This window comes from Callospermophilus lateralis, chromosome 13 (assembly GCF_048772815.1).
Source record: "Callospermophilus lateralis isolate mCalLat2 chromosome 13, mCalLat2.hap1, whole genome shotgun sequence".
Lineage (NCBI taxonomy): Eukaryota > Metazoa > Chordata > Mammalia > Rodentia > Sciuridae > Callospermophilus > Callospermophilus lateralis.
The window spans coordinates 79525401-79546371 of record NC_135317.1 but is presented as its reverse complement, the minus strand read 5'-3'; the positions used below and the strand labels follow the sequence as shown (position 1 = coordinate 79546371).

At 40.6% G+C, this 20971-nt stretch overlaps 1 protein-coding gene across 8 annotated transcripts in view; it reads left to right on the top strand.

Annotated features, from left to right (window-relative positions):
* Nucleotides 1–4761: 4761 nt before the first annotated feature.
* The window catches only part of Ppp1r12b (protein phosphatase 1 regulatory subunit 12B), a 205910-nt gene continuing 189700 nt past the window's right edge, over nucleotides 4762–20971 (top strand). For all 8 annotated transcript variants that reach the window (XM_076832223.1, XM_076832219.1, XM_076832222.1 and 5 more), the window contains exon 1: nucleotides 4762–5198. In XM_076832223.1, the coding sequence (XP_076688338.1) occupies nucleotides 4908–5198 (291 nt within the window). In that variant the 5' untranslated portion in view covers nucleotides 4762–4907. The remainder of the gene's footprint in view (nucleotides 5199–20971) is intronic.

Genomic DNA, 20971 nt, shown 5'->3' with positions numbered 1-20971 from the left:
GGGCACTTATGTCTTTTTCACCCTGGCAAATTTCTCCCTACTATCCCTGGAGAAGCTTCCACCCCAAGTTCCGCTCACCATTGGCTTTTCTGATTTTTCCCTTCAGTGGAGAGGAAAACGCCCATGTTAAGCTAAAACAAGACATCTTCCCCCAAGACTAAGCTGAGACTGGCCTCGAACTTGTGATCCTCCTGCCTCAGTCACTAGAGCTCCTCTGGGTACGTTCTCTGGGTGCGGGGCCGGAAAACTTGCTTACCTGTGCAACCTCACTTCACAGTGCAGCAGCGCAGGTATCTAGTAGGAACCGGGAATCCGCGCCTGCGTGAGCCCGGGCTGTTGGCGTGACTCCGCCTCCTGCCCTGAAAGGATTGTGATTGGTTCGCATCAATTCCCTGGAGACGAGTACACCCGTCTATTGGCCAGCGCTCTGGGCCCGCTTCCGCTCTTGACTCATTCAAATTGGAGCGCGCGTCCTGGCGCCACCCTTCAAATCCCTACGCCCAGCCGACCTCTGCTGAGGTTCCTGGAGGCGCTGTTCCGGCTGCGCTACCTGGCGCCACCCGAGCGGTTACAAGGTTGGCTTTATCCAGGCGGAAAGTTGGAAAGAGAACAAGGAAAGGAACCGGAAACATTTAATCTGAAGAAGGGAATAGGAGATCGCTGTCTTGTTTCTTTTAAATATTTTTCACACGATAGACTTTACTTCATAACCTACATGTAAGATGAATGGATGATAATTAAAGTTGAAATTTAGTTCAGTAAAGCATTTTGGCTATCAGAACTCTAAAAAGTGAAGAGAGTGAATTCCAGAGCATCACTGGAAGTGTTCAAGTGGAAGTTGGGTAATTATTTGTTAAAATGGCGCAAAAGGGATTCTTGTATTTGGTGGAAGTTTGGGATAGATGAATTTTATTTATTTATTTATTTATTTATTTATTTATTTATTTATTTATTTATTTTTGCCACTGTTCTGGGGCTCTAACTCAGGACCTAGCACATCCTACCACGAAGCCATATCCCCAGCCTTGGAACAGACGACTTTTAAGCTGTTAAAGGAAGTACCTGAATGAGGAAGTACCTGTTTATAGCTAAACCAACCTTGATAGAGCTGCCTCTGCCAGAGGTGAATGCTCCTTGAGAGGTGTAGGATGGCTTGGACCTGAGAATACAAAGGACAGGGCTGGAACTAGCCTTTGGGAATACTGTATGTGGGACAACAACAACAACAAAAAACAAATAAAACGCAACCTTCATCTTATCATTGCTCTTAGCTCATTGTGTCATTTTAGAACAGTGGTGGCATAGGAGCAAAGAACAGTCTCTTCCTAAACTTGTAAACCAATATAATTCTAGCAACTGCAGAGATTTAGTCCAAATTGATGTTAGGTAGCAACTGGTTCTCCATGAACTGCATGGTATGTTTTCTCTCCTCAGTAGACCCACACAGTCACTAGAATTCTATGATCCTACTCTGGAATTCCTCACTTTAGTTGTACGACTGAACCAACTAAATAAAATAGCTTATGAGTTATGAGAATTATTATGAAAATATGAAACATCAGGAATTCTGTTACTGTCCAGTCTAGTTTCCAGTTAGCTGTTGGGAGTTTGCATTTATTGTTAGCATTTACTCATTGCAGTGAAGTGGGGGTTTTTTTTCCATAATTTTGGAGTTATGTCTTATTTTATTTTGATATTTTACTGATATTTAATCCCCTCAATGTCTTATTTTCTTTTTACCTCAACTGTTGTATCTCCATTACAATTCTGTCTCACAACTGAAATTATTTACTTCCTTGAGTGATTCTTTGAGAAATAGGTATTAATATGTCTCTTAGAAAAAGTACTAACTGTATTGAGTTTTGTGGAAAGGAGTGATAATAGAAAACCAGTAAATTGAGTTTTGGCAGAAGGAACGGAGATGGACAGGGAAAAGAAAGGACAGGGTGTTAACTGTACAGTTCAATTTGCCCACCAGAGGGAGCTATAGGACCTAGTGGGAATAGAGGCCAGAATAAAATTGTTTCATAAACTGTCTACAGGTGTCATTGCCTTTTTTTTTCTTAATATTTACTTTTTAGTTGTAGGTGGACACAATACCTTTATTTTATTTTTATGTGGTGCTGAGGTTCAAACCCAGTGCCTCACGTGTGCTAGGTGAGTGCTCTACCACTGAGCCACAACCACAGCCTGTCGTATTGCTTTTTAAATGAAGTAATCTAATCTTAAAATTTATTGTTTAAATTGTGGATATGGAAAATTACAATTTTACAAAAGTTTCTTCCCTTTATAGAATAACATAGAGGATTTAGTACATTTGAAAGTACAAAAATTGTATTTTATTTATATGCAGGCTTATTTGTCAGGATTTACTTGTTTATATATAAAAATATTTTCTTTAAGGCATTCCATTCTAAATTTAAACTATCATACTTGTTTAATAAACTTATTGTGTAATTTATTCTCAGAGACCTGGTTGGTTAGAAAAAAACTGACATGATTTTAACTAAAAAAATTATAGTGTAAATAATTATTATTATTTGTAGTAATCACTTAGTTCAAAGACACATTTCTCTTCTTCTGGGTAGGTTTGTTCTTAAATTAATTAGACAAGGAACTTAGCTATTTACACCTTTCTGTAAAGTCTCCTAAGAGAAGGTTACTATAATGAGAAAAGTAAAAGGAAAGGAGAAGAGGAAAGGTAAGGGGGAAAGGAGGAAGGGAAGATGAGGAAGAAGAAAAAAGGCAAATATAATTAGTAAGGAAGTACTTCCTGCTTCCAGAATCTTCCGAGTATTGAGACTTTATTATTGTTGAAATTGAAACTTTTCTTGAGGAAAGAAGAATTTAAACTGAACTTGGCCAATTTTAATTTATTTTTTTCAATTTAATTTATTTATACCACCAGACAGCTATTTCTTGTTTCTGAATGCAAAAAGAATATAGTCAAAAGAAATGAACCGGTCATGGTGATGCACGCCTGTAATTCTAGAAATTTGGGAGGCTGAGGCAGAAGGATTTCAAGTTTGAGGCCAGTCTCAGCAAGGCCCTAAGCACTTTAGCAAGATCCTGTCTCAAAATAAAAAATAAAATAAGAGCTGGTGATGTAACTCAGTGGTTCCCTGGGTGCAATCCCCACTCCCTCCCCCCGAAAAAGTATATATTCGTGATTTATTTTTTTGCACATTTTTAGTCATTGCATATAAAGATGCTGTAAGGCTTAATTAGTATTTATAAGATATTTAGGAATATTCAACTTAAAGCATATGGAATATAGACACACTATTATTAAACATAATATTTTGTATTTATATGTCAGTTTTTATGTGAGGCTTTCAATTTTTAGATTTATTTACTTCTTCAGTGTATGATTTCCAGTGCATTTCAGAGAAAATTGAGGAACAGGCAAATGTTCATAATAAGAGTATATAATAAAATAAGTTTCCCTTTACAATACCTAGTCATTTTGCTGCTTTTTTTTTTTTTTTTTTTTTTTTGGTGGCACTAGGAATTGAACCCAGGACCTAGTGCATGCTAAGCATGCATTCCACCATTAAGCTACATCCCCAGTCCTTCCAAAAATTTTATTTTGAGGCAGGGTCTGGATACATTACTGGAATTTCAATACTCCTACCTCAGCTTTGCCAGTAGCTGAGATTATAGGCACCATGCGTAGGGTTTTTGTAACATTTTTAAAGAACAATTTCAAATATGCAGAAAATATGAAAGAACCTAATATTTGTATATGTTGTCTTTAATTATGGAGAACACATTTAATTATATTTTGTCCAGGGCTAAGACCTTAGAGGGTATAGTTATTAAATCAATTAGACACCTAAAGGTTTTATAAGCAATTCATGTTGAATATGAAAATATTCCACTTGTTGCCTTAGGAGTTTAGAATGTTGCATAGTATATTTCTGTGGCTTTGGGAAAAAAAAAATCATGGAAGACAAAATGTCCATTCTGTCTGGTAATATTTAAGATCCATGACAAGAATAGAGGAGAGAAGGGAGAATGAAAGGAAATTAATATTTATTGCTAACTGATTGTTCCAAGAATATCGCTAGTTATCCTTGCATACCGTATCACATTTAATCCATGAGACTACCCTTTGAGGTTTTATTATCTCAGTTTTATGCGTAAGGAAACAGGCTCAGAGAAGTCCAGTAAATTGTCTAAATATGTGAATTCAGTTTGAATTCAAAGCTTAAGCTCTTGCCACTACACCTGGATGCGTTCTTTTAAATATCTTTTCTGGGCTCAGAATAAGTGTCGTGTTGAAAGTATTTATGTAATACATGTATTGCCTTATGTGTATGGATGCTTCTCTTCCTCACTCACATTCCCATTTACTGTGATTAATACATGTTAATAAAACTCTAGATTTAGAACCTGAACATGGAATCAAATCTTTCGGGGAGTATTTATTGCACTTACTGTGTAATTTATTCCACTCCCAAAGTAAGATTAGTTAGTAGTCATAACAAGAATAAACTACGACTCCCAAAATGCCTAGAGGGAGACGCTGACGTCGGGGAAACGATTCCAGCTTTAGGGCAAAGGTGACCCCGCTGGGTCCCCTGGCGAAGAAGGGAAACAGCAGGTCCTCGCTTTTATTTCTGATGCATCTAGGGATATGTAGTTCCCCTTCCGGGAAGGGGTGCCCTCAGGGCACGTTTCCTACTACAACTCCCGTGATGACCCGAGGCCAGGGCAGCGCCTGCGTGTTGAAGCCTAGCGAGCGCGCGGGCGGTGCTAGTGGCGGGAGGAGTAAAGATGGCGGTGCTGTGGTCTCCGCCTTCTGCTCCCGGCTGAAGCGCTCTGAGGGAGGCGGCAGCGGCAACCCAAGCCGCACCAACAGTCTAGTGGTGGTAGTTTCGGCAGCACCTGCCTAGGCCGGAGCCATGGCGGAGCTGGAGCACCTGGGCGGGAAGCGGGCAGAGTCGGCGCGAATGCGGCGGGCTGAGCAGCTGCGGCGCTGGCGGGGCTCGCTGACAGAGCAGGAGCCCGCGGAGCGACGAAGCACGGGGCGGCAGCCACCGACTAGGCGCGGGAGCCCCAGGGTCCGCTTCGAGGACGGCGCTGTGTTTCTGGCTGCCTGCTCTAGCGGGGACACGGACGAGGTGAAAAAGCTCCTGACGAGAGGTGCGGACATCAACACCGTCAACGTGGACGGCTTGACAGCCCTGCACCAGGTAGCTCCCTTTTCGGTCATAGACGTCCAGTCTCCTACGGACGAGCCCTTAGCCCTGTGATTCGCCTCGTGGAGAGTATTAGTGTCACCTCCGAGACCTCCTGTATGGACACTGTCTCTCTGGCCAACTCACTTTCATTATTGGTCACCTTCTTTCACTAATCAAGTCTTTTTCCTACCTCAGGGTCCCTACCTGAAGGAATTTTGTCACCCTGATGTGTGGTCAGTGTTTGTATTTCCCTCCCTCCAACTTGGGTTGTCATGGTTACTGGTGATTTGGTCCATGGTGTTATCCCTATAGATTAGTCGTCTTCCCTTCTATCTTATTGGTGTGCCCACAAACAGTGTCACTTATATGCATAGTTAGTATCATTGTTTGATGCTCTTGCAGATAATTCAGTTTTGTGTTTGTGTGGCCCCATTATCCAATATCCTAGGTCCCTTAAAGAGTAAATTCTTAGACTGGGTTAAGGCAAGCAGATCTTCTGAAACTACACCTTGTTTGGCTGATTTGCAGTGCTTAAAAAACAGTTTGTATCTTCTCCAGGCTATAGCTCCTAGAACACCCTTGACCTCATTGTTATGGGTGTCATATTTTCTTCCCAGCAATGCTACCTCCCTCAGGTTTCATGTGGAGAACTAAGCTAAGGAAGCCCTTCTGTTTGATACTTATAAAATAGACTTTCAATTTTTTTTTCTAAAGCCTCTAGAAATGTGTGTGTGTGTGTGTGTGTGTGTATTTTTATGATTGTAGATGACCTGACAGTTCTATGGTTGGTAATGACATTTTTGTTTCTCTCACTTATGCAACAATATTCTCTATATACCTGCTGTTATAAGTAACTCCACCCCCTTTCCCCAAGTGAACTTTATCAGTTATTTTGGTGACTGAGAGCAGGACACCCACTCTTAATCTTCCTTATTTTTCTCTTGCTGTCTGTGCAAAGTGAATGTGTTTGCATGAGAATCCACTTCTAAATAATAATTAAAGCTGGGCGTGGTGGTGCACTCCTGTTATCCCAGCCATTCTGGAGGCTGAGGCAGGAGAACCATAAGTCAGAGGGCAGCCAACTTTAGCGGAAACCTGTCTCAAAATAAAATAAAAAGGGAAGGGGATATAGCTCAGTGGTAAAATGTTTGCCTAGCATGTGTGAGGCCTTGGGTTTAATCTCTAGTACTTAAAAAAATGCAAAAACAAACCAGAAAACATGTCTTTATGTCAAACCACTTCCATAAATACATATGGCCAATGGCTTAAAATTGCTCCTTGCTGTTTTTGAAGCCCTTCTCTTTAAGGTAATTATCATCCTATTTTTAATCCATTTTTTTTCTGCCTCCAACAGTGGTGCACCTCAGCAGCCAATAATTGTATATTGCTTTGAGGTTTAAATGATTTCATAAGACCAACCTCATGTGAACCTCAGTAGAGACTCTCTGAATTAGATGTGGCAAGTAAATTGTTGTCCCATTTTCCAGATAAGGAAATTGAAGTCCAGAAAAATTGTTACTAGTGCAAGTTAGAAAAGAGAAAATTGCTTGCAGGTATGGATTTTTCAGATTTAAATTGCAGAGCTCTATATACCACTGAATAAGGCACTGGGTATAAAATAAGATAGATCCTAAGTTAAATTTTAAACTTCAAATTTCTGAGGAAAATTGGAAAGGTTAATTCTTATTTTTCGAATGTATCCATGATGTGAAGGAGGTTGAGATCTGGATTCTGGAAATCATTTTATGGGTTCTAGAGGATAGAAAAATGAAATCTGGCTTTCTAATCCTTTTTTGAACCACCCTTCTATTGAACCACCCTTCTTTTTAGTGTAACTCAGTAATCTGTTTCTTTTAAAGTGATTGTGCTAGCTAGCTAAGTCTGGTTCTTCCCATACTCATTTTATATCATTCTGAGTAAAGCATTTTCTTTGAGGTCACTCATGGTAGATCTTACCATTTCAGATTTTTCTGAGCCTGTCTACTGAGACTGAGTACCTTGGTGCCTTTCCTTCTCTCTTTCATTACCACTCCCAACTGTCAAGTGCAACATCTGGGTATGTGTTTCACATTTAATTAATCTCCACACCCCCCCTCCCAGCCCCTTCATGCAGTACCGAGGACTGAATCCAGGGGTATACTGCCACTGACTTGAACCCCCAGCCCTTTTTATTTTTTATTTTGAGACAGGGTCTTGCTAAGTTGCCCAGGCTGGCCTTGAACTTGTGGTTGTCCTGCCTCAGAGTCCCGAGTCACTGGATTACAGGTGTGTACCACTGCACCCAGCAGTAATTTCTTGAACTAGAAGAGGAAAGGGATGACAACTGTAGGATTTTTCTTTTTAACTACCTGCAAATGCATTATAGACATTTCTTCACATCTGCAGAACTGGTAGTGAGTTGAACTGAATACATATATTCCATACCAGATGAATTCAGCTAAAAATTAATATACTCAAAGATTTAAGGTCAAAGCAATCTTCTGTTGAAAAACCATCTTTTTTAATCAAGACAAGCCTCCATTAGCTTGGAGACTTTGACAAATCATTTTACAAAGAGTTACAATATGTTTTTCCATAATCTGAAGAACTTTTAAAGTACATAAAAGATGATTTTCAGAACATAAGAATGGAGCTGTGGGGGGCAGGGAGGCTGGAGTTGTGGCTCAGCAGTAGAGCACTGGCCTAGCATGTGGGAGGCCCTGAGTTTGATCCTCAGCACCACATAAAAATAAATAAACAAAATAAAGGTATTGTGTCCAACTATAACTAAAAAAACCCAAAAACCAAAAAACAAAGAATGGAGCTGCCAGTCTGAGCCACCTACCTTACTACTGATTCACCTCTGCAACATTGAGAGTGAGTAGTAAAATACGTCTGAATTATTTAGTTAAAATATCTGCCTGTTATATAAACATGGTGTGCATTATCTGGATAATTTATTCCTTTCTTTCCTTTGTTTTGGCCATGGTCACTTGACCAACTCTGAATTGTCATCTTGGAAGAAACCCCCATGTAATATTGGGGGATGATTTTTCTCCTTTTCTACAAGGAAACAGTTGACAATTTGCTCTTACTGCAGCTGTGATGCTACTTTTGACTTAAGAGACCTTTCTTTCTTGGCAGCCTTTGCTGAGACCACGAGGTGCTTGAGTCAAAGATAACAAGGTCCAGGAGGCCTATTAATAATACTTGAAATAGATGGGGATAAAAACTATCTCAAAGGTTAGACCAACTCTGAAGAAAGCATTGGAAACTGAGGAAGACTAACTACATTTGGGGAATAAATAAATTAAGATTTGGTATGTTTGATAGGTATTAATCTGATTGTATATACCTTGAAAACACTTATTTTCCCTCACAAAGAAATATCCATTTTATTTATGTAAACACATTACAAAGAAGAAAAGTGTATGCTAATAATTTCATGTGGACTGGTACTTTAAAATTTTATTTATTTAGTAAGCTTGATATCTTGATATCTTAGCATTAAAGTCTTGGGTGCTCTAGGCCTTCATAGAGACTTTTAGGAATTATATCTACCAAATCATTGGGTTGTTGTAAAAGGCAAGTGCTTGCTTTCAGAAAGGAGATTTTCTTAAATTCATTAAAATGATTGCCTGCTTATTCTTTCAGCATATATTAGATTGGCACTTTTATCTGTGCTGGGTGTGGTGAGGTATTCTGATGTCAGTTCACATAGATCTTGTCACCAGCCTAGTCTGACCAGTGTTCGTTTAGAGGGATACCATGGAGGTTAGAATGATTCTATACTTGGAAATTAACGTTGGCTTTGTAGTGGTCTCAGGGTCCAAGTTTTGATCTGCAGGGTCACTCCAGGCTGGAATTCAATTCATAGTAGCCTCTCTCATTTAGAGCTACCTCAATCTGACCTTGTAGTCTCAGGGAGGTTAAATTACATATTTCTCTGGAAGAGAGGTAGAGCTAGAAGCAGATGAAGAGAGGAGAATAGACAGAGCCATTTATATTCAGAATGAGGCAGAAGATGAAGATGACAGTGTGCTGAGTTCAATGTCAAATAGTATGCTATGTATGTTAACTTGTGTGAAAATGAAATTTGTCTTCTATTCCTTTCTCTTTTATTCCTAACTCATTATTTATTCTTATAATTTCATCTGTAAAGTGACTTGCCTTACCCTGAGTATTGATTTATTTTGCTTAATGTCAGGACCCATGGCAATATGGGATTCAGAAAATCCTCTTGGCTCCTTCATTATTGTGCATCTACAACAGTTATTCATCATCAGTTATTGTAGTAGCTTACCTCTTCAGATTGGTTGATACGATGCATCAGACTGTGTTGGGCCCCTGGCCCCTTGCTGTGTATTAGTTCAAGTTCCCATGTCATAGTAGACTTCAAAGCAAGATTTAGATATTAGGTTCTCCTGGATTTTTTTTTTTTTTTAAGTACAGTTGCAAATGAAATTCATTTGTTCCCTAGGTAAAGTTTTCTTCCCCATTCTTAAAGTCCTATCAAGTAACTATATATTGCAATTTGAGTTTTTAGAATATTCTTTGTGTTTTGAAATAGGCAGCTGTCCATGTATGTAGAGTAAGCATAATTCTGCTGAAGGTAAGGGGTTGGACAGGTCTTGTTGGTAACTTAAAATTGTCATTATTTATTTTCATTTAAAAATTTTTTAAATTAAGATATACTTTATATGTGGTAAAGTTCACCCTTTTTATTATGAGTTTCATGAGTTTTGACAAAGTTTGTAACTTCTACTATATAAGATGTATAACTTTACCATTACTCTCACAATTTCTTTGTGCTCCTCTATAGCCAACCCCATCTCCTACCCAAACCCATGGCAGCCATTCAGAAATTTTCTACCCTTGTCATCACAATGCCTTGTAGATCAAATTTGAATCTGTCTGCTTTCCTTTGCTGTGTTGCATTGAGACTCATCTGTGTTGTTAACAATAGATAGTTGGTCTTTGCTGTTGAGTGATATTCCACCATATGGGTGTACACAGTTTGTTTATCTATTCATGGTTGAAGATATTTGAGTTATTTCCAGATTTTGGAAATAATAAATTGAATTATTACAAACATTTCCATATGTTTTTGTGTGAACATTTTTTAAAAATTTCATTTTTTTAGACCCCTAGGAGTGAGATAACTCAATCATGTGGTAATGAATGTTTAAGTTTTTAAAAAATCGCCAAACAATATTCCAAAATAGCTTTACCATTGCATTCTAAACAGCAGTGTACGAATTCTATTGGCTTTGCATTCTGTCTTAGTCAGCATGTGCTGCTATAACAAGGTACCAAAACATGAGGGCCTTAAACACAGACATTCATTTTTCTCAGTTTTGGAGGTTGAGAATCTTGAGATCAGGATGCCAGCAGAGTTCTTGGTGAAGTTCTTCTTTCCTGGTTTGCAGATAGATGTCTTCTTACTCCATTCTTACATGGTAGAGAGCAGAGAGAGTGAGTTCAGATTCTTGTGTATCCTCTTATAAAATACTAATCTCATGGATTAGGGTTCTACCCTCAAGACCTAATTACCTCCCACAGGCCCTACCTCCTAATACCATTGTTTAGGATTTCAACAAATGAATTAGGAGGAGATACAAATATTCAGTCCATAACACATCCTTGCCTGCATTCAATATTGACCATTTTGTAAAAGCCGTTTTAATAGTTTTGTAGTCATATGTTTTTTAATCGTTTAGTAATGATGCTGGCAATAATAGTAGTAGCAGCAATAGTAGTATTGGTAGCTCCTACTTATATACTGTAAGATTTATTCTGAGCCAGAATCTATTCTAAGGTTTTAATTTATTAACTCACATGTAATACTCAGAACAACTCATGAGATAGGTACTTATGTCATTGTCTGGATTTTATAGAGTTGGAGAAACAGATACTGCCCAAGGCCACCAAGATTATAAGTGGCAGAGCTAGAATTTATTTAAGTCCAAGTGGTTTGGCTATAATGTTAGTCCATGCTTTTGATATTATATTTATACTCCCTCTTACTAGAGTATATGGTTTTTCATTGTTTAAAAAAAAACAAATGTAGAAAATGAAAGTATAAAGAAAAAATTTAGAGTGAATCAAAATCAGGCTGCTTAGAGATAAATACCAGTAACATTTTATTATATTCCTTTCAGATGTTTTTCTTGAATGTTCATTATATTAAGTATACATATGTATATAAATGAATATGTTTATAAAGTTGAAAACACTTTATTTTTATTTATTTATTTATTTTTTACAGAGAATTTTTTGATGTTTATTTTTTTAGTTTTCGGTGGGCACAACATCTTTGTTTGTATGTGGTGCTGAGGATCGAACCTGGGCCGCACGCATGCCGGGCGAGCGTGCTACCGCTTGAGCCACATCCCCAGCCCCTATCTAATTTTTTTCACTTAATTTTTTATAGTCATTTTCCCATATTAAATATACTTTGCAAGTATTTTTAAAAATAGTTTTATGTGCTATAGTGTATTTCTCTTTTCTTCTTCTTCTCCTTTATTTGTTTTTGGTACCAGGGATTGAACCCAGGTGTGCTTAACCACTGAGAAACATTCCCATATCTTTTTTATTTTTTATTTTGAGACAGGGTCTTGCTGTATTGCTTAGGGTCTTACTAAGTTGCTGAGGCTAGTCTTGAACTTGCAATTCTCCTGCCTCAGCTTCCTATGCTGCTGGAATAACAGACATGCACCACTGTGCCTAGCTATATATTTTTCTTGTTAGAAATTTTATTTGATTCTTCATATACAGCTTCTATTGAATGCCTCAAGGTAGGTTGTTAGTCTGTACTAAAGTATATATGATAGAATTTCTACTCTCAAGAAATTTATGATCCGACTTGGAGATAGACAAAAATCTTCAGTACTCAAACTGCTGATTCTATGATACATAGGCAAGGATGTGCCCATAACTAGAGGAACTAAGGAAGATAGTATAGGACAGTAAATCAGTGTGGGAAAAGAAATAGGAAGGAGTATGGTGTATAGGCTGAGGACACTGGGAAATTCTAATGGATATTTTTGGAAGGTCTGAGATGAGAGTGGGGATGACATCATCGGGGACTTTGAACTTCAAATATTGGCTCAGAAGGCTTGATGGATTTCTTGGTAGAGAACTTTTGGGTTTGAGCAGGGATGTAACCCAACCAAAGCAAAATTTTAAGACTATGAAGCTGCAGTTGGGTTTCAAAATGAATGGAAGGACAGAGATAAATGAACATGACAAAAAGAGTAATACAGTTGTAGCCTGTGAGTTTGAAAGAATTGTATTGTTCAGATAGAAATAGGATTCAGTCCATTACTGAATTGAGGTGCTCTGAAGACATCCAAGTAGAAATACCCTTTTGGCCTTTATGTGAATCAAGGCAAGACACTGTTCTGTCTAGACTTTGATTTTCTCATATTTGAGATAGAGGTGAGAGTTGAAGCATTGAGTATAGAGAAAATAAAAAGAGAAAAGTAGGAAACACTATTTGGTGGTAGGAAGAAGATATAGAAATTCAAGTTAAAGCCATTGGAGGATGTGGTAGGGCTAATGAGTGTGCCCCCAAATATGCCCTTGTCCTAATGCACAGAAGCTGTGGGTGTTTTACCTTACATGGCAAACAATGTTGCAGGTGTGATTAAAATAAGGATGTTGAGATGAGGAGATTGTCCTAGATTACCTAGGTGAGTCTAATTAATCACAACAGTCTATATAGGAGGAAGGCAAGAGAGCAGAATCAGAAGTAGTGAAAGTAGGCAAAAGATTGGAGTGGTTTGAGGAAGGAGCAGTGAGCCAAGGAATGCAGATGGCCTCTTGAAGCTGAAACAGGTAAGTGGAACACAGATTCTCTCTTCAGAGCCTCCAGAAGGAGCCAGCAATCTGACTTTAGCCAGCAAAACTGCTTCTAGACTTCTGACTTCTAGGCACCAAAATAATAAGTTTTTGTTGTTTTAACCCACGAAGATTGTGGTGACATGTTATAGCAGTGATAGGAAATTAACAGAGAAGAGAACCCAGAAAGTACGGTGATATTGAGGAATGTTAAAGTGAGTAGCATAAGGAAATTGAGGAGGAGGCCTGAAAAAAGACTGTTGGATTTGGTAATTTATAACCTTTGAACAAGCAATTTCAGAAGAGAGATGTTATTTGGAGGCTATATAAAGGTGTATTTTTTTTTGTCTTATTAAGGATAATAAAATTAGTCTTTCTGTTGACTTCCGTAAGAAAAATAAAAGATGTTTTCTCAATATGATTGTAATTTAAACTTAAATTAAACTTTAAATTTAAATATATGACAGGGCTCCTTGAAAGCTGATTTCTAGCTAGTTACAGTGGTTTCATTATGAGTTAAGAATGTTCTAGGTTATTAACTTTATGAGTTAAGAATGTTTTAGATATTAACTAGGGACAGAAGGGTTATATCCCAGTTATTGACAGGCTGATTAGCTAGGTGAGTTAGGTTAGATTATTATTTTTCCCAGTCTGGTTTGCTCTGTTTTTCATTCATTTGTATTTTCACTGAAAGGCAGCCTTGGGAGAGCAGTGTTAGGGAGGTTAGTGCCAATAAACAGTTTCTTCTGCCATTTATTCTCTCATATTTATTTATTGAATGTTTTCTCTATGCTTGCTGCTGGGCTTTTTGTTACTTTTTACTGAACAGTAGATATATTTTAGAAACTAAACTAAATTTTGAGAATGGTCTGCAGAATAGCTGGTTCCCATTATTACTTGCAATATGAACTTGGCTACATGGTGATTTTTCTATTCCATCCTTCTGATTCTTGGATGTTGGTGTAGTATTATATTTATCAGTATTTGTGTATTCATCAGTATTCATCCATAAGGATGAAAATTATCATATTTATACCTTCTCTACATGGTAAAAGATGGGTCTTGGGGTCTTAAATAGATCTTTAGTGGTTTAACATAGTAATAATAAATCCAGATTAAAGATCTTGATCCAAATTTCATATTGGACTAGGAATTGAAACCTCATTAGGAGTGATAATTCATGGTTTGCTCAGTTTGTTTTGTTGTTATTGTTGTCTGTGAATGTGTTGAGTTTTCTTCCTCTGCTTTCGAAGTCTAATTAAAAAAATAGTTTCTTAGATCTTTGACTGTAATGGGTTTGAGTAAATTTAGGGGCCTGAAGTTTTATCAGGCATGCAGATTTTTTTTTTTTTTCATGAGGCACTTGACTTGGAAAACTGGAGCTTTAGTTCTCAATATTGAAAATTAATATGTATATGATTTCTAATAAAATATGATATTTAACTGTAGTTTTGAATAGGTTTATGGAAAAGTTTATAAATGGTTTTGTATCTAGTATATTTAAATATTATAACATGATAACAACCTGTTGGACTCAATGTAATACAAATTTGGGACAGTATTTTACAATGCCATACTCTGAATATCCATGATATATGTGGCTTTTTTTTTCTTTTTAATTTTTTTAGTTGTAGATGGACACAATATCTTTATTTTATTTATTTTTATATGGTGCTGAGGATCAAACCAAGTGCCTCACACATGCTAGGCAAGCACTCTATCACTGAGCCACAGCCTTGATATGTCTGCTTTTATGTATAAATTTTGGATCTAATGATCCACTTTATTTATTTATTTTTTTGTAATGTCTTTATTGCCCAGTGCACTGGGGCAAGCCTATAATCTCAGCAATTTGGGAGACTGAGGTGGAGGATTTTAAGTTTTAGGCTAGCCTTGGCAATTTAATGATACCCTTTATAATTATAATTTATAATTAGCATCTGGATGGCCATCTTAAGTGATATCCGCCATTTTAAGGAAAAGGTTTCCCTTTCTCTTTCAAGGGGTTTCTGAGAAAGGCTCATTACTCCCTCATACCAACCCAATCCTTAATTGCCAGCATTCGGACCCACCCAGGACTTACCTGGCTCTGATTCCTGAGCCTCCCCCATAAAAGTCCCAGAACTCAGGCCTGTGTTGCCTGTCTCTCCTATAGAGAGATGGCCTTTATTTGTCAGCTCTGACAAATAAACTCTCGTGTGTATTTCTGCCTGGTCTCCATCTTTCATTTCTCACTTACCCGTCTCTTGTTCCTTGCTTTCCTTTCATTTTGGTGCCAAAATCAGGGATCAGGTTCCCTAGTGTGTCTGTTATCCTCTTTGAGGGTCACTGAGTATTTAGGGGCCCCAATCTAGATTCCATTGTGGGACCAGGCCCTCCATTCTGCTGAATGTCCTTTCTGCACCCACCACTGGACATTTCAGGTAAGACCCCTGTCTCTGGTTGACCTAAACGACTTATGGGTCCTGGGAAGTTGATCGTCCAGCACCCCCAGGGTTACCATGTGGTTGGGGGCACCTCCAGCCATAGCTTTCACAGCTACGGCTGATCCCTACTGTGGACTGAGTCTGTAGGTGGTCTTTTATTTGGGTCCTGGGTTTTGAGAAAAAATCACTGAGGATGATTGTGAGTTGTTCCTGGTGAGACTACCTCTCAGCCTTGGGTTACCGGCTTCTGCCCCTACTGCGTAGTCCCGGCTGGGTGCCCAAGTGCCTAAGTGCCTCTTCAGTCTCCTGCCTCAATGCTTACCCAGCAGTGGTGACAACCCCTGAGCGTAATCGTCCTTTTGACTTGGTGATACTTGAGACTGGGGGATGCCCCACCTCTAAAATCACCTCCTACTTCTCACCTTGTGTGGTTCCTCATCCATTCCCTCTCAAAGACTCATAAGCTGCTTCCTGGCTAATCTAGAGTCTCTCTCTCTCATTCCAGACCTAAACTGCGAAAAACTTTTCCACTTGTTCAATCATATCTGGCCTCAATATCGTTTGGATAATGACTCTACATGGACACTTAATGGCACTTTAGATCCCAGTCTTATCAGGGATCTTTTAAACTATTGTGAGCATTCAGAAAAACGGAAAGAGATATCATACATTTAGGCCTTCTCCTTTCTACATTCTACGCCCTCTCTCTGCAACTCTTGCTCTCCTGTACAAGTCCTTTTAGCTCTCACCTCCCCTATGCCTATTCCAAAGGGACAGAAGATCCTATCAGGACTCCTCTCCTTCTCCTTTGACCAAGCGGATGAGCCCCCACCATACCACAATTCTCTTTCTAATGAAGCCTCCACAGCAACTGTCCCCTTGGCCCCTCCATCCTTTTCTCCTCCTGCCACACGCTCACAGACTGCCACTGCCCAACCCGCATCTCTGTATCCTCTACCTGAGGTGACTGGGGTAGATGGTGTAATCCGGGTTCATGTGCCTTTCTCTTTGTCAGATCTTTCACAGAAAAGCAGCTTGGGACTTCAAGTCCTACCACATATATCAAAGAGTTTCAATATCTGACTCCATCATATAATTTGACCTTCCATGATGTCCATATGATCTTGTCTAACACCCTCCTACCAGAGGAGCGTAGGCGAGTTTGGGAGCAAGCTAGAAATTATGCTAATGAGGTACATCAGACCTCCCCTGCCCATCCGATTGACACTGAAGCAAGTCCCTGATTGGTACCCCAATTGGGATTATAATTTGCATAGAGGAGTAACTCGTAGAAACCAATTCATTATTTGCCTTATGGCAGGACTTAGAAAGGCAGCCCATAAGGCTATCAATTATGAAAGACTCCAGGAACTCTTCCAAGCTAAGAATGAAAACCCTTCAACATTTTTAGACAACCTAACCAAGGCTTTATTACAATATACTAATCTGGATCCTGAGACTCCAGGTGGGAGACCACTACTAATGACCTACTTTTTCTCCCTGAGTTTCCCCAATATTAAGGCCAAACTAAGGTACCTCGAGAGGGGGCCCCTAACTCCCCAAGCTGAGGTTCTAGAAGTGGCCTTTAAGATGTGTAACGAGAGAGATGAGAAGGCCCAGAAGCAGGAATATCAAGCTGTCCATCTGGCCTTAGCATCTGACCCTGGTTCCACTGGGCCGTGGAAGGGTCCCTCAGGATCAACCAGACTCTGTTTTAAATGTGGTCAGACAGGTCACTGGGCCTGTACTTGTCCTAAGCTTCGCAAGCCTCTGGACCCTTATCCTAAATGCCATCAGAAGAGACACTGGGCTGTTGACTATCCCTGAGCCTATAGTGGCTCCCAGCCTTCTGGTCCTTCTGGTTCCCCTTTCCAACTTTTAGGACTGGCTTCAGAGGAATGACAAGGCCCAGGTCCCCATCACCCGGCCACTACCATCACTACTATCATGGGAACCCAGGGTAACTGTGTACAGGTAGGCTTGTCTCCTTCCTCCTAGACACCAGGGCTACATATTCAGTCTTCAAGGAGTTCTGAGGGCCTACTACTCGTTCTGTCACTTTATTGTCCAGGTAGAGGGTAAACCTTAACAATCCTCATAGATACCTAGACTTGTTTGTGCTTTTGGCTCTCTAATTTTTACTCATCCTTTTTGGTCATTCCACAGTGCCCTGTTCCCCTTATGGGAAGGGACGTCCTCATAAAGTTGGGGGCTATGCTTTCCTTCTCTCTTTATATATCCTTCTATCCAGACTCGCCTGCCTCTCCCCTGATCCTCACCCTTGCCTTGGGACCATCCCCTATTCCATCTGCTAGTGCCTTACCATGGCTCCCTTCCAAGGTGGACCCTACTGTCTGGGATATTTCAAGTCCTTCTGTTACCTCACACCACAAGCCCATTCACATCTGTCTCAAAGACCCCCTCCATTTTCTGGCCCAATCACAATGCCTACTCTCCCGGCAAAAACTCCTAGGCTTACAGGCAATCATTCAAGACCTCTTGTGAAAGGGATTCCTTAGACCTACTCATTCCCCTTATAACACCCTCATCTTGGCAGTAAGAAAACTTAATGGTTCCTACTGCTTGGTCCAAGACCTTCATTCCATCAACTCTGTGGTCATCCCAATCCATCCCCTGGTAACCAATCCTTATACCCTTCTCTCCGCCATTCCTTCTGGGACCTCTTACTTCTCATACTAGACCTGAAAGATGCCTTCTTCTCTGTTCCCCTCCATTCTGATTCTCAAGACATTTTCACCTTTACATGGCATACCCTGAATCTCATAACTCCACTCAGCTAACGCGGACAGTTCTCCTCCAAGGGTTCCAAGACAGCCCTCATATCTTCAGACAGGCCTTAGCCAAGGACCTAGCATCTCATTCAGTCTTTGGTGCCACAGTATCTTGATGACCTCCTTTGTAGCCCCTCCTTTGAGGTCAATCATCAGGACACCTGTCAACTTCTTAACTTCCTTTCTACCCATGGCTATAGGGTTTCTCCATCCAAGGTACAGCTTTCCTTGGCAATGATAACATACCTAGGCCTCCTCCTGACCCCTACACACAAAGCCATTATGGTTGCTAGAAAGGTCCTTATCACTAATATACCAATGCCCTCTACTAAGAAAGAAATTCTCTCCTTTCTAGGTATGGCAGGATTCTTCAGAGTTTGAATTCCTAACTACTCTATGTTGGCTAAACCTCTATGTGATGCAGCCCAGGGCTCACTCTCAGAACCCCTATTGCACTCTGTTACAAAGTCCTTCACCAGGCTCCAGCAGGCCCTCCTCCAGGCCCCTGGTCTCTCTCTCTCCCACACCCATTTCACCTTTACATGGCTAAAAAGCAGGGATTTGCTCTAGGGGTCCTCGGACCACATGCTAGGACCAAGCTTTGCCCCTATGGCTTATCTGTCAAAGGGTCTTGACCCTATTGTTCAGGGATGGGCCCCCTGCCTATGGACATTGGCCACAGCCTCTCTACTCACTAATGAATCAAAGAAACTCACCTTTGGGGCTCCACTCACCATCCTGGCTCCCCATCACCTAAAGGAACTGCTCACCTGCAAGGGCTTGCATTCCTTACCTGCCTGCCACCTTTTATCTCTTCAGGTTTCCCTGGTGAAAGATCCCAATCTTACTTTCACACATGCTCACCTTTAAACCCTGTTATTCTCCTCCCTGTTCCTCAGGACTCTTCCATCTCTTCTTCTCTTACCCATTTATGCATTGAAACTCTGGAGGAGCTTCTTCGACATCCCTCCCACATACAGGAAGGCCCCTTTGTTCCAGGCAACATACACAAGGTTCACAGATGGCTCCTCCTTCCTTCTGGAGGGAGTTTGTTGGACAGGGTGTACTATAGTCTCTCTAATCTCAGTTGTGGAAGCAGCGTCCCTCTCTCGAATAATACATAGAATCAGCAGGTTGAGCTTATTGCCCTCATTAGAGCCTTCACTTTGGCTCTCTCAGTGTCTACACTGACGGTAAATACGCTTTCCACATTCTTCTCCCCCACTCTGCTATTTGGAAGGAGTGCAGATTCCTTACCACCAAGGGAACTCATTTATTAGTTCCCCCTTTATCTCTGGTCTCCTTCAGGCCTCAAAACTTCCCACTACCATTGGAATCTCACATTGTAAATCCCATCAGACAGACACCTCCTTTGTGACACTTGGCAACCACAAGGCAGACTCTGAGGTGATGGCTGCCACCCTCTGACAGCCTACTCCACCTGCGGTCCTCTGCCTTGCTAGTCCCTCAACGGATTCTTCCCCACCTGACACTCAACAGATGCTTACCTTCCTTCACAACTTCTTTCACCCTAACACCACATCTTTAAAACAGTTTCTCACTTCCCACCTTAAACTCTCTCCAGAGGACCTACAATTTCTCTCTACCCTCTCTGCCTCCTGTGAAGTCTGCCAAAAAACCAACCCTACCTCCAATCTTCACCCACCTGCCTTCCCTCTACACCAGGCTAGGGAACATCTCCCTTGCTCTGATTGGCAGCTGGATTTCATTCATATCCCCTGGTCAAGCGGTACAAATTTCTCTTGGTACTTGTCAACACCTTCTTGGGATGGCTCAAGGCTTTCCCTACCACCAGTATATGTGCCTTGACGGTGGCCAACATCCTTGTTGAACACAATCTTCCCCGATTGGGGCTCCTCTCCTCGATCCAGTCTGATAATGATCCTGAATTCACTTCCCATGTTTCACGGTCTGTAGCTAAGGCACTCAACATTGCCTGGCATTTTCCTACCCCTACCATCCCCAGTCTTCTGGCAAGGTGGAACGTACCAACTAGGTCTTGAAGAACAGTTTCACTAAACTGTCCCTTGAATTACATTTAGTATGGACTAAACTCCTTCCCTTCGCTCTACTTTGGTTACAAGCCCTCCCAAAGAAGCCACTCAACATCTCCCCTTTTGAGCTTCTATATGGATGGCCTATCTCCCTGCTCAGCTCACGTCTCTGATTCTCCACTACCCTTGCTCCTCATCTTTTCTGGCCCCTTCTTGAATAAATTAGAAACCTTCTTTGGCAATACAGTAATGATATTCTGGCAAAGCCTAGTTCTGCCTCTTTCCCTTCTCCCACTCTGTCTCCTGACAAGCTAGTACTTTTTAACCCCCCAGAAGGCCCCCCTCTTCCTCTCAACTCTCTGCGAAGGGCTCACCACTCCCTCATACCAACCCAATCCTTAACTGCCAGCATTAGGACCTGTCCAGGACCTGCCCAGTTCTGATTCCTGAGCCTCCCCAATAAAGGTCCCAGAACCCAAGCCTGTTTTGCCTCTCTCTTTTATAGACAGATGGCCTTTATTTGTCAGCTCTGACAAATAAACTCTCGTGGGTATCTCTGCCTGGTCTCCATTTTCATTTCTTGCTTTCCCATCTCTCATTCCTTGCTTTCCCTTCACTCTGTCTCTAAATAAAAATAAAAAGGGGCTGAGACATAGAGTGCCCCTGGGTTCAATCACCAGTGCTGGTGGGGTGGGGTGGGGTGGGGTGGAGGAAGCATCAAGGAGGGAAAG